The following is a 13069-nucleotide window of genomic DNA, read 5'->3' as shown; positions in this document are numbered from 1 at the left end:
GCGATATAGGAACAACTTGGGCAAGGCCTGTCTGCCTCCATCTGTCTCGGAGGCAGGGAGAAACCGGACCCACTGGAACTGTCCTGTGCCGGCGCTCTGCTAACTTCCTCACAGTCAGGGCTTCGTTGTGAAAATTGTCACCCTGTGTCAGTTCCTGGGCAGAAGCAGCAGGTCAGCTGGAAAGGCAACAGCGTATTCCAATCTGTATTTTTACCTGTGTGTGTATATATGCTCTCAAGACTGGAAAACTAACATACAACTGGCCAGATCAACTGTCTGCAGGGGGGCCAAACAGCACATGTTGCTGTGCGGGCTGGGAGAGCTGAATCTCCGGCAACGTCTCCCTCAGGAGCCTTCCAAAACCAAATGCAGTTCCTCTCCTTCCCCTTCAGCCATCGTCACCGAAACGGGTGGATCAGAAACCACCATGAACCTTTTTCTCAAAAGAGAGCAAGCAAGTACGAACTGGAGAGCAGAGTATAGATCAGAACTTCATGGTGCCAGCAGGTCCGAGCCTTTTCAAGGTCACAGTGCTCCTGTTTTAAACAGAGCCCTGGAAAGCTGTGGTGTGTTTTGAATTAAAAATGAATTGGATTGCTTAAATGCAAAAAAAATAATTTAACTGTCTCCACCGAAGCGTGGAAGGGAGGTGGCGGGCATTTTAGCAACCCCTGCACACAGATTTATTGAGGGCAGTGATGGAGGAAAACAATGTGAGACTGGATCTGTAAGAAGCAGACACAGGGCTGGCTTCACAGTCAAAGGTCTGCCTTTCTCATTTTCACACGTCTGCCTGAGAAATTAAATTGAATGCATTAAAAAAAAAAAGACAAACACCATCTTCAACAGAGCTTGAAATTAAGTTTGTGCGAGAGCCTCTGGATTGTCCCAGGGGAGGGGGCTTCCGCTCCCTCCAAGTGCAATTTCACCTCCAATCAGCCCCGAACATGATGAGAGACTGAGAGAAGTACCTCGCTCCATTTATTAAGATTCATTCTAGCTTGCTCTTTCTCTTTCCCCTTCTCCTCCATGCCTTGTCTCTTGGGGCCTGCACTAGATCCCTGTTGAAAATGCAGCAGAGTGGCTGGGAAGCTTGGCCTTGAAAATGCAGGGCCCAAGGAGGGGAGGAACGATGTGCTGGTGTAACAGTGATAGCAAGCAGGGTGCTCATGCAGTGCCGGTTAACGTGTCTTATCCACTGCCCTCCCAATCCCCAGGGTTTCTATCAAGGGAAGAGGAAGGTAGCATTAGTCCTTGTACAGGCATTGTAGAAGCTTTCAGCCACTACAGCCAAGCAGAGCTGTCCCTCTAGAGCTTCTCCCAGGCTTGTGGATTAGCCAACAGTGGGCTCCTGTCAAATAGGCCCATGCATTCTCCTCCAGTCTGGAGAGAGAAGGGAGAACCAAGAGACTGGAGTTGTTTCCCTACCTGATCCCATTGCACTGACATCTAGTGCCCCAGTGAGAGTTCATGCATTTTTCCTGGTGGGTTGTGGCTTACAGGGACTGGCAGAAGCAGGGACTAAAACAGCATGCAGTTGGTTAGGAAGACTAGACCTTGTAACACCTTAGTCTGCGCTTCCTTACCCTGTTGGTGCTGCTCCTGAGTGTCTCCCCCTTGCCCAGAAGGTGCAGTGGACTGTACTGCAGAGGGCCACAAGCCACTGCCCTCGCCTGCTTCCCATCACATGCTGTCCTAAGCAACTGATCCTCCTCCAGGAGGAAGGAAGCTGAAAAACGTCTCTTGAGAGGTTTCGTGGCCTCCAGAACCAATTGGGAGAGACCGTGGCACCACATTCCTGCAGGAGATCCCTTACATCTTACCATACTGCTGCCAGGAGAGCTTGTCCTGGCTCTTCCCAGAGGGGAGGACAGTGCGCAGGAGCTGCCTGGCCCAACAGGGCCGGAGTGGATACGGCATACCCTGCAGAGCCCACCTCAGTGTCACCCAGCAGACCTCCACAGAAATCAGGCAGCCTGCTCACTGCCAGCAGCAGTCTTGTTTAGGCATGACCGTGCAATGCAGCTTGCCATTTCACTAAAAGACAGCTTGTGGCACCTTTTCCCTCTCCCTTGTGATGGAGAACTGCCTGCCTGCCCTGTGTTTTGACCACCACTTACTTCTGGGTTGTCGTCAGCACCTTTGCAGAGCAATCTCAGTAGGGATGGTCACCATGTCACCAAAATGACAGCTAGAGATGCCATGAGACTACGGAGTTTAGGCTACATTCTCCTGTCTCCTTCTGTCTCTTTCCTTTATCTCCATAATGCAGGCACCAGTCTCAGGGACCTGAAACATTTTTGCTTGAATTTCTCTTGTAGCATTTGGGTCAGATGAAGACTGAAGTGAGTACCCTTGAAATGAGAACAACTAAAACTGATACATTCTCCATTACAGAGTCTGCTGTGTTTTCCTGGAAAAGGAGTAGGCACTTATGCTGCAAGACAAGACAATGGTGCAATATCGTACTATTCACATCATATTTAATAACGCTCTAGTACCATTCAATATAAATAAATAACCATTAAAAAGTACTTTCTTGACATTCTCTTTCCTTCGTCAATAGTATTTTCTGCAACAGGAAATGTTAGTAATATTCATTGGTTGGTGAATTGGATGAATCTCAGAGAACATGAATATCAGATACTAATATGCTAGTAAAAACCAGGTGCTGGGATGCCTTCTCTTCTTTAAATACTTCAGGCTTGATCTGCAGCTTCTGTGACTTTCCCTGAAGCCTGTAACTCTGCCTGCTGCTCCACTCCTGGGCTCTCCCACCCAGCTCTGCTAACAAACAGCCATCTTAACTTGTGGTGTCTGTTACTGACCTACCCTTAGCTGATACACCTTGGCCAGCAGCAGTCCTTGCTGTCCTTAGGCTGCTCTACAGGGAAAAGAGTATTTGTGCTCAACAGGTCCAAATGTCTGCTAGCTGTGTACATCCATGCTGTCCATACAAGGTCTTGGTCCTGCACGATTTAGTGACTTACAGAATTTCTTGATTCACAGAAACTCTCCTCCACAGGGCCAGGCTGGGGCAAGAATGCAGAGGGTGCGATAGGGCTGGTCTTGAGAGCAGACCCTGACCAGCACTGAACTGACAGCGTAGCGCGTATCACTGGAATCCAGGTCTCCAGCACGAAAAACAGGAATAATAATTTTGCTTTGTTATAGGCATACAGAGAGAACAACTCTCTAAAAACATGTGTGTGGGGGTATCCTTTGCAATGGGAATAGATCCTTGCTACAAACACCTACCGTCAGTGCCAAAACCCTGTGTAGGACCTGCGTGAGATTAAAGGCCAGGGAATTTATCACCATATCCCCTCCTGTTCATACAGGCAGAAACCCTGCCCATCTCAGAGGAGAAAACGGAGGATCATAAATCAACTCCTTTATTCCCTCGCCTTTGCTCATTCATCGAAACCACAAAGAAGGGAACTTAATCTTGGTTTAATGCTGGGTGGAAGCATTAAGCCCACCTGCCTGGTGGCAGGATGGGTTGGCAAAGCCCACTGGAGTGCAAGGCCTGTTACCTCCTGCAGAAGACAGGACACAAAGCTCTGACAAATGGAGAATGAAAAGTGTTCTGTGGATGCCGGGCTTCCTTCATGCTATCCAGTGCCAGTATGCCAGACCCTTGCTCTGTAAGGACATATCTAGGGCCCAGAGAAGACACCATTTTCATGGCCCTTTCAGTATTTCTTCATGCTGAGACAGCTGGCAGGGTGGCCTTGTAGTGCTGGATGTGCTCATCCAGAAAGACCCTGGCCTAAGTCTCACTAAACGCAGTCTCCATTTCTCTATTTGCTGCTTATTCTTTGATTTCTCCTGCCTCCCTCTCTGATAGGAGGCACCTCATCCCCTTTGCCCCCTCCTGTACTTTAGCCCCCCTCCTATAGCAGGATGCATGGCTGCTCGTTCCCCATTTGAGGGAACGTGGATCGACTCCCTCTCTCAGATACCCTTCAAAGAGCCCCCTTCATGGAGGCTTCCCGAGATCCCATGAGGACTATCTGCTGAGTGAGGCACTCCTTTGCACACGTTTTTACCTTGCTATGATTGCTCAGGAGCCAGAAACTTAGTCCACCCACGTCTCTTGCATAAGGGAACTGTAATTCCCTTCACTGTATTCCCCTCCTTGCTGTGTTTCTGATTATTTTGCCAGTTTAAGACACCATTGTAAAGAAACCCCAGGGAGCACAGAACATATAATGTTCATCGGTGAACGCCAAGCTCTACTGTTCTGGGGCGAGGGGGGAAATATTCTTTCTTCGTGAACATGTCAGGTCATCTAAGCTAAAAAACAAAACTAAACAAGGAATAGGCAGAGAAGAATTCTAGTATAAATAAATCAACAAATAAATAAGTTTCCTGCCAGCCCAGAATTTCTTGGGCGGGGGATGATTCACTTGCTCAGAACTTTCCCGCAGCTGTGAAATCCTCAATGTGTTTGGAATGCCTAAAGCCTTGTTTCTCATGGCCTGAGTGAAGATGGTTTTCAAGATATGCTCAGAGGGGTTTCTGGGTCATTCAAGGAATCTTCCTGGAAAAGTCACAGCGACACCCCTCCCCACGCACACACATGGTACCAACACTTGTGCTTTTTATCCAGTGCATCCTTCCTTCGGTCCTCATTTGCCACCTCCTCCTTTGTGGGCTGCCTTCCACCTGGCTGTTTTCCTGTTTTATTGAGGGAAAGGGAAACCCTTCTGCATGACACTGTCTCCTCTCTCTTCACAGCACCACACTTGCCTTTCAACGTTCAACTGGAAAACCTTGTCACATTTGCTATTTCAGTTGTCATCTATGTGCTCAAGATATGTTTCCCGATGATGTCTCTCCACATTCCTCGATGTTCTCACAGCAGATGAGTGCAGGCTGAGGGTTCCTCTTCTCTGAGCACTTCTCACCCACCTCCACCTTAGAGAGGTGTCTTCCTCTCTGGAGGTCTAGGAAGCAAGTCCATACACGTGACTTGAGGCTACTGAAGTGCCTGATGGTGCTGCAGCAGTGTTCCAGGTCAGGAGCAACACTTTCAAGTCCACCCATCTTTGCCTCTGCTTTCTGGTCTCTGCAGCGAGACATGGAGGCATGGCCTTTGAGGTACAATACCTGCCAGCTCTTCCTGAGCAGGAGAGGAACTTTATCCAGAGGGCTCAGGGCCTGGGGATCTGGGATGGCATTTTCCAAAACAACCTTAAGTGAGGGCAGTTCAAGTTCTCAGCCGAGGCATAGGCACCAGATCCCTTCTGAACTCCCAAACCCCAAATGAGGCGCTTCAGCGCAGCTCCCTCTCCAACACTGAAGGCTGATCCATGTAGGTATCTGAGTGCATCCTTCAGAGGGAGAGCCTCTCTCAGGCTAGCTTTGTTTTAAAGCTGTTTTGAGAGCGTACCAGCCTCAGGCCGACAGGTCCGCGTTTGTGCTTTTGCGACAACTCCTGTCCTTGAACCACTGCAGCTCGCAGCTGCTGTACTGAAGCTCAGGTTTTACGATATGCCAGAAGAGATCTTCAGAGGCACCCACACCCACCCTGGATTTCAGCCTCTATGCTGGCACAGCCAAGAATGGAGATTGCATCTAATAAATTTTAACGAATGGTTAAAAACACAGAGCCCGCAGGGGAAGGGAAGCACTCCTCTCCCACGTGGGGAACGGGAGCCAGTGCACAAAGTCAAAGGTGAAGAGCTGTAGGATCGCAGGGCACCACATCAGCTCTGTCCCTGCTTGTTACCACCTTTCGGGCAGTGGGAGCTGATCTGCGTGGCGACTTTTGGGAGTGTTTATCATCCTCCAGCGGTGGAGCAGAGCGCTGGGCAGAACAGGCAGGGTGCACAGCTGCTGTGGTTGCTGACAAACTTTGGGAACGATCACTGCCCACTGCCTCTGTCAAAACAAACACAAGATGAGGTAAGAAGGAGATAGAGGTGTCGATACCACATCCAGTACAACAGGGCAGGAGACACATTTCCAACTACGCTGTCCCCTGGCTCAGGTAGACATTAGGCAGGCATCAGTAAACAGGTTCCTCAGCCACACTACGCACAGCTTTGGGCTGGGATATGGCTGAAGAGCTGCTTGTTCTATCCGCACTACAGAGTCCTAGCTGGGAGATTTTATTTATGAATTAGAAAAAGTTTTTGAAGGACTTTTGTTTTTCTCCCCATGAAATCATTATTCTAACCTCGCTGATAAGGATGATATCTGAGGATCCCTGTTCAGTCTGTCTGGAAGCTCTGAAATGCAGGTGAACTTCTTTCCCTGTTTCCAAATATCACAAGGCAGCAGCAGTCCTATGCTAACCTAAGCAAACTCTTCTCTCTCAGATGCCTGTAAATAGATGTTAGCAATAAGAATAGGTAGTTTTTATAACACCAGTCTTGAGTGATAGTTTTCAGGGCTTTAACGAAGAAAAATATGAAGTGAAATTAATTTCCATCTCCTGCTCTCAGAAGCCAAAGCTTGTGTTTCAAGGGGGTTTCAATACAGTCTGCAGCGGTGTATACTGTGATAGCTTCTGGTTGCTCTGTGGCCCCTGTTGCAATATAGACAATCCCAAGGATTTTCCCCACCCTCCACATTCCCCTTTGTACTCTGCATGTCCCCACAGTGTTTCTCAGAGACCAGGCTTACGGCCATTTTCCACAACATCTCCACAGTGAAAGCCTTTGTCCAGCTGAAGATGGGCTCAGAGACCTCCTTTTTGTCCCTCCTGCTCCTCCATTTTGTATGAAGAGGCTGGGAAAGTAGCTGAGGCTCTCACCCCCGATCCTCAATCCCAGCACATCTCAGATCCTGCCCAGTGGTTCTCAGTGCAGCAAAAAAAGGAGAATTGCTAGTGCAGAAAAGAAAATCACTTTCTTTTTTAAAATGTTGAGCTCTTCTTTTCTTTTTGTTGTCTCTCATGAAAAGCAAAACCCTGCTATGTCTTATTGCTCCCCCTTTGCAGATCTGCTCTGATTTGGCGTGTAGAGTTTTCTCCCCCAGACTCAGCTAAGGGTGGTGGGAATGCGGGCAAGGAAGAGAGTGGACTCCAGCTCGGACAAAATAACTGCTGTTTATGCAGCACCTGTTGAAGCCTGATCTTCACAGTTCACATGATCAGTAGGTCCCTTTACACTGTGTCTGGGGCAATCCACCAAGTAGGCACATGTGCCAAGCAGCCACGCAAGTGGTCCAACTAGAGGTTAACAGAGCGCCAAATCCTGCACCAAGCAATGCCTGCCTGGCTCACATCTGCAGGCGTTAAAGGGGAAAGAGGCCTTTGGCAGGTCTGGGACTTGACTAGCTCGATCTGATCCTCAGTGAGGACTAATTGCCAGGAGGGAAAGACAGAAATATTCTCCCTATTGTGTCTAAGAACAGAACATTCTCAGGGGAGCAATTTTACCTCTTTTTTTTCTCAGTGCTGGCTTATCTAGATCATGTCTCTCAAGGTTCTGAAGCTCAGCAGCCTTGATAGTAAGGACCTCCAAAACACTGTAGCCATCAGCAGAGATCTCAATTTAAAACTTTAAGGGGGGGAATCTAATGATTTTGCTTGACTGCCCAGTCAAGCAATTTACCTGGCAGGTGTCTCCTGGAGTGGATGCCACCTGGCCATTTGGCAGGTCACAGCAGCTGCTCCACACGGCAGACGGTGGTGCAGAAGGGATGGTGGTCAAATTCACTGCCAATGTAAGTGGAAAGCTCCTTCAAAATCTACAGAGCTGGCCCAGTCGACACTCTGGCTTGAAAGCACCAGGGAGGATGGCTCTAGATAAGGGTGCAAGCCCTGCTGGTGAATGAGTGGCAATATGTCGTGATCTCTCAGACTGGTCGCTTCCCTTTCCCACAACAAATGACTTATGGGAAGCCATTCCCATGAGAATCCATAGCAGGTGTGTGGCATTTCTTATGGAGGATGGCTGAGTGTTTGGCCGGGGAGAGAGGGTGAGGCAAAAGCACTGATATGTAAATGGCACATTTATGAAAACGTCACATGCACACTCTGCATCTGTAGTGGAGCAGTCAACCCCTCCTCTGACAAGTAGGCAAGGCAGATCTAATCTGTCTGAGTTTTTATAAGCCTGCTCATCCTTTACAAAGTAGGTGGTACCTCCAGACCAGTTAACTGGATTCTGAGTCCTTATGAGCTGAGTTTGGGCAATCATAGCTTTAGCCTACTGCAGACTCAGCATGGGTGGGTATGTAAAATGAGCCCATTACTGCTAGTGGATTTCACAGAAGCACAGGTTAAAAGAGGGACTGCTGCCTAAGCATAGGTGTCTAGCATCATTTATGGGTTGCTAGGGTATCTGAGATATTAATGAAAAGCTGGCAGATACCGTACCGAGTTTGTGCCCTACAGGAGGGCCAGGTAGGCTACCCCAGGGTCCCTATGGCGGCACCGCGTGTCTATCTTTAGGCAACTGACTCCTGTGCCTCCCATCTGCTGCTGGGCGTGCAGGTGCTGGGATTGCTTTGCACTCTTTGTACGGCTGTCACTCAGAGATGATGAGATGATGTGGAAATGCTGTATGCAGCTACTAGTAATGCACACAGCAGATCAGTGCAGAAGTTGAAACACTCATGACTGCCTGTATAAAAACTGTCAGTTTTATTTCCACTGGTAGAGCTGAGCTGTGTATTGGGGTCAGGACTGAAAGCAGCCCTGGAATATCTTCCAAAGTAGGGGTAAATCATTCAGCATCCTGTATCCTGCCACAGATATGAGTCATTCCAGAAAGAACTGGGTACTCCCAAATTGGGTACCTTTATTCTTTTGGGACTTCTGGGCTAGGAATCTGCCAAGGGCAGCCATTGGGATCAGAGGGCATGGCAGCTGGCAGAGGAGGTCATAGCTCCTCTGAAGCCTGTTCTTCATCAATGTCTGCTTCTAAGAACATATCACTGATCTCTGATACATTCCTGCCCTCAGCTGTGGTGGTTGCCATAATCCCCCCTCCTGCTGCTGAACCTGGCTCTGTGGATCACAAAGGCACTCCTAGTGCCTTCACTACTTCTCCTCAGCAGCAGATGTATTCCTAGCTCTGGTAATGTTGGTACCAAGCTCCTCAAACTCTGTGAGTCTGTGTACGTTGCGCCTTGCTGGTTCCTGTTTTGAGGTAGTCTAAATGTCCCATCAGCCTTTCCCTGCTGCACCCACACCACAGTTGTTCATGCAGGATAAAAGCTGAAGGTGGATGCATGGAGCACTGCAGAGGTGGCAGGGCTGCTGGGGGAAAAGCTCCTCTGCAGGAGTGTGATCTCTTTCCACATAGTGTAGGACAACTCCCACACTAAAGAGAGTTTGGAGCTGGCAGAAGTAGGGGAGCAAGGAATTTGGCTCGTCATTATTACTGAGTGAAACCACGGGATTCTTCTGCCACTTTTCTCTCTCTCTGTACACAGGCAAAGCTTCCATGTGGACTGCAAGGAGGCTTGAATGAGTATGAAATCCGGACCGTAAGTGGTAAAGATGAGGGTCTACTTCTTATGCAAAGGGTGGCATGGTAAGGGAGTTACTGGGACAATCACATATGCAGTCTTTGAGGAAATAATAGTATAAATAAGGAAACAGGTACAGATTGTTTGCCTTGCCAAAAACAATGAAGACAAGGGTACTCACACCCTGGAGCTGGCTCTCTGCTTACACCTCTACTCTGGGGTCTGTAAATCCACGCTTGCCTTCGTTAACCAGAGTGGGCCTCTCAGTTCTTGTGTGCCAGACCAACACCTAGAGGGAATCACAAAGAGTTCAGGGGCTCTGGATGCCATGGAAACACCAAGAGCAGCACATCCATCAGGTGGGATCCTCAGCGAACTAGGGCTCACAGTTGTTTGAAGCATGTGATTCAAAGCGGTTGAACCTGGGAGAGACTTCACAGGCGCATGAAACAGTGACAAGGAGGAGGGATCATTCTGGACTGAAACCCCAGACTCAACCCTCTGCCAATCCTCCTGGATTTTGGAGAAGCAATCTGGGCATGAATTGTACATCTGAGGCTCTTTACTAATACAGAGTGCATAGCACTAACTGTTCCTCAGCACTCTCTGAGCTTTGCATCTGCGAAGAATTTGGCAGGCTCTGCCCATCTGTCCCAGCACCGTTCAGCACTGACATATGCCAGCATAGGGCAGGCACAGTGGAAGGTGGAGGAGCATGGCAGGAGGCTGCAAAAGCAGCCAGGACCCAGCAAGGAGAATGTATCTTCAAGGTCTCTTGTCCTACTCACCTTTGTGCAGTTGGCTGCTTTGGGCTCCAGGCCATCCATAGTCACTAGATCCTTCAGCAGACTGGTTTCCTGGTAGCCTCCTTTAACTCCCTCCAGCTTGAAACTGGCCTGAGGCTTCTCCAAAATCAGCTTGATGCTGATAGCAAATCCAGCCATGTCAATAGCAAAGGGACGGTTAGGGTCAAAGACGGTTTTCCAGCCTACCACCTTCCCTGCTGGGCTCACTTTTGGGGATTCATATCGCAGCCCCCCAACGAAAGCCACTGGCCAGACTGACACCCTCCTTGTGTAGCGCATCTGTGTGCCAGAAAGAAACAGTGCTGTGAGAATTCAACGCCGCGACGTTTGTCCCAACCCATTAGTGTACCATCCTCTGCTTTCGTTGACAGCTGTCCTCCCCCATTGACTTCCCACACAATCACATAGCTCTAGGCAGCACAACCTCTTGTTCACCTGTGCTACTGCTTGAAGAGAGCTACAGCTTGCAAAGCCACAAGGCTGTTTTAGCATGTTCTTCTCTGAACACCAAACTCACAGCTTTTCTGTGCCCACGTTCAGTCCCTCAGAAGAAGGAAAACCTTTGGTTTTCTGATCTCATCTGAACTTTTATCATTTTTTGTAAAATTTTATCATTTTTGTAAATGCCAAACACAACTCCTACCAGGCCTCTAGCTCTGTATTATCAACTCCAGTCACTCCAACTTCACCCTCATGCAAGTAATCTCCCTCCCTGACTGATGTATCTTTGTCCTCATTTATTGCAAATTCCCCCCACCCTTGTTCTTCCATCCATGGCTACTGCCTAAAAGAGTGGGGGTTTATTGTAATTGTCAGAAAGGACCTGCAAAGCAGTAAGAAAGGATGAGCCTAACAGAGATGTAAAAAAATCTGAAAACTGGAAATGTGTGCTGATGCATAACTCTGTATTTCAAGTAGTGTAGTACAGTTTGGCTTAAATTGGTGACAAGGGAGTTTACTGAATTTTTGCAAGTTTACAATAGACTTGGCATCTCACAAAAGCCAGGTTTCCAGAAGTCTGGGTAAGCTTCTGTGATCCCAGGGGCACAGCCCTGTTGTGGTGGCTGGAACTCAGCGCGCAGAAGGGCAGCCAAGGAGAAAAGGTGGATTAGAAAGTCAGTCAGCTTTTCTAACATCCCCTACCCATCACACCCCTACAGTAGTGCAGATTTATGCTTTGCCAAGTTTGTCTTTCGTGCTTATTTAAATCAGGTCAGCTCTCCCTTAGGAGAGGTATAAATTCTGGAGTATATATCCTCTGGTCCCTGGCAAAAGGGGCTCTAGCTAGTGCAACGGTGTGTGAGCGGCTATTCACATCTGCAGCCTATACCATGGCAGATGTGCTCTTTGCTCTTTCAGCCCTTTAGAGCATAGCTACTGGGTTTGCACAACTATAGGTTTGCGTCTGCCCTATACCCAGCTCCCACTGAATGCAGGGCGGGTGAGGAGGGGTCTAGGCAGCATGCCAGAGCCCTTGTCTCCCAGTTGATGCTAAAAGTCCACATGGTAGCCCTATCTTAGAGGACTTTGCAAGGGCACCTGGCCTTAAGAGGCTTTGCAGCTGTATCCTGCTTTTCTGTCCCATGTAATTTTACGGCTCTTACCTCTTCAAAGAGCTCCAGGCTGTAGGTGTTATCATCATCGGCAAAATACACTACCCCTTCCGGTGGTGCGGTGTTGCTGAAGCTGTCCCTCAGCCAGTGCAGCCCCAGGTTCCTCTGTAGTGTCCCCCTTGGGGTGTGGGATGGGATCCAGGACAGCCCCAGCTTCAGACTCTTGGGCGTCTCCACATTGAGGTGGGTGAAGTTGAGCCCTGCCTTCTCCAGCAGGTTAGATACCAGGTTGGTCCTCCGGGGCGAGTCCTCCACCACCACCCAGTGCAGGTTCTGCACGTGTAGGAAGGTGTTGGCTAGACGGGTCAGCTCAGCTTTTTGCACTGGCCGGGTGTAGGTAGGGGTGATAACGAAGATGGTTGGCAAGGTGTCTGACCATGGGGGAGGCCTGGAGTACACGTAATTCTGGATGACTTTAGGCGTTGCCCCTATGCTTTGCTGCTGCCGAATGCATGAAGGGAGGCCTTCTTCTCTCAGTGCAGATGTACCATTGAGGAGAGCTTTAGAGGTCACGTTCTCATCTGTCTCTTCTGGGACAAAAGGAAGGAAGAAGAAGAAAGATGTTAGAGAACTAGTCGCTGCTGGGCTGCCTCCTCTCCAGGGAGTGCTGGGGACACATCTGTCTGGAGTCAGTGCTCAGCACATCAGCATCCTCTCCCCAAAGCCAGCCTAAGGTGCATGTTTAACGCGTTCTTAAGAACAGTTTGTGTGCCTGCTGTAGGCAAACCCTGAGGGGGCCTTCAGGCAAGTTTGTCTTTGTTTAACCCATGCCATGAGAGAGCATCTCCTACTGAGGGTTCGCACCAGCAATCATCACAAACACCAGCACACTGACAGCAGAACTCTTGCACTTACTTCTCAGCAGGCTGAGGTAGTGGGTGGTTGGGTACTGGTGCCACAAGGTTAGAAGAAGAGCCCATGGCAAGGCAATCAGGAGCGTGGTAAGAAGGTTACGTCTCCTCAGCATGCTGCAGAGAGCTTCCAATGCCCAGGCATCTCTCTACCTTTCAGAGCAGAAAAAAAGAGTAAGGACTCCAAAATATCAATCACCACAAACATTAGAACAGTAAGTCTAGGGGCCAAACTAGTAGACTGAGTTTTGCTTGCTTGGAGGGAGGCATGATAAATGTAGGGCCCTGATCCAGCAAACCATTTGTCTAAGTTTACAAGGAGCCCCACTAACGTTGCAGGCCTGAACCATTATCCAGCTGCCCTGGC

General features: G+C 49.0%; 1 protein-coding gene across 1 annotated transcript; it reads right to left on the bottom strand.

The window, feature by feature from the left end:
• Positions 1-5788: 5788 nt before the first annotated feature.
• LOC127023575 (galactosylgalactosylxylosylprotein 3-beta-glucuronosyltransferase 1-like) lies at positions 5789-12839 on the bottom strand. The gene is made up of 5 exons (XM_050907743.1): positions 12707-12839; positions 11843-12381; positions 10221-10517; positions 9614-9721; positions 5789-5889 (listed from the first exon to the last, which is right to left on the bottom strand). Exons 1-4 carry the CDS (start codon positions 12816-12818, stop codon positions 9635-9637), a joined length of 1035 nt encoding a protein of 344 aa, XP_050763700.1. The 5' UTR covers positions 12819-12839; the 3' UTR covers positions 5789-5889; positions 9614-9634.
• Between the last annotated feature and the right edge of the window lie 230 nt (positions 12840-13069).

Source organism: Gymnogyps californianus, chromosome 1, assembly GCF_018139145.2.
Source record: "Gymnogyps californianus isolate 813 chromosome 1, ASM1813914v2, whole genome shotgun sequence".
NCBI lineage: Eukaryota > Metazoa > Chordata > Aves > Accipitriformes > Cathartidae > Gymnogyps > Gymnogyps californianus.
This window is presented reverse-complemented; position numbering and strand designations above follow the sequence as displayed.

What these genes read in the sequence shown, in the direction of transcription:
- LOC127023575 (XM_050907743.1), bottom strand. Translation starts at nt 12,818, where the DNA reads ATGCTGAGGAGACGTAACCTTCTTACCACGCTCCTGATTGCCTTGCCA. An exon ending in CTACCTCAGCCTGCTGAGAA is followed by an intron (nt 12,382 to 12,706) that starts GTAAGTGCAAGA and finishes CTTTTGTCCCAG; the next exon opens with AAGAGACAGATGAGAACGTG. An exon ending in AAGCAGCCAACTGCACAAAG is followed by an intron (nt 9,722 to 10,220) that starts GTGAGTAGGACA and finishes GATTCCCTCTAG; the next exon opens with GTGTTGGTCTGGCACACAAG.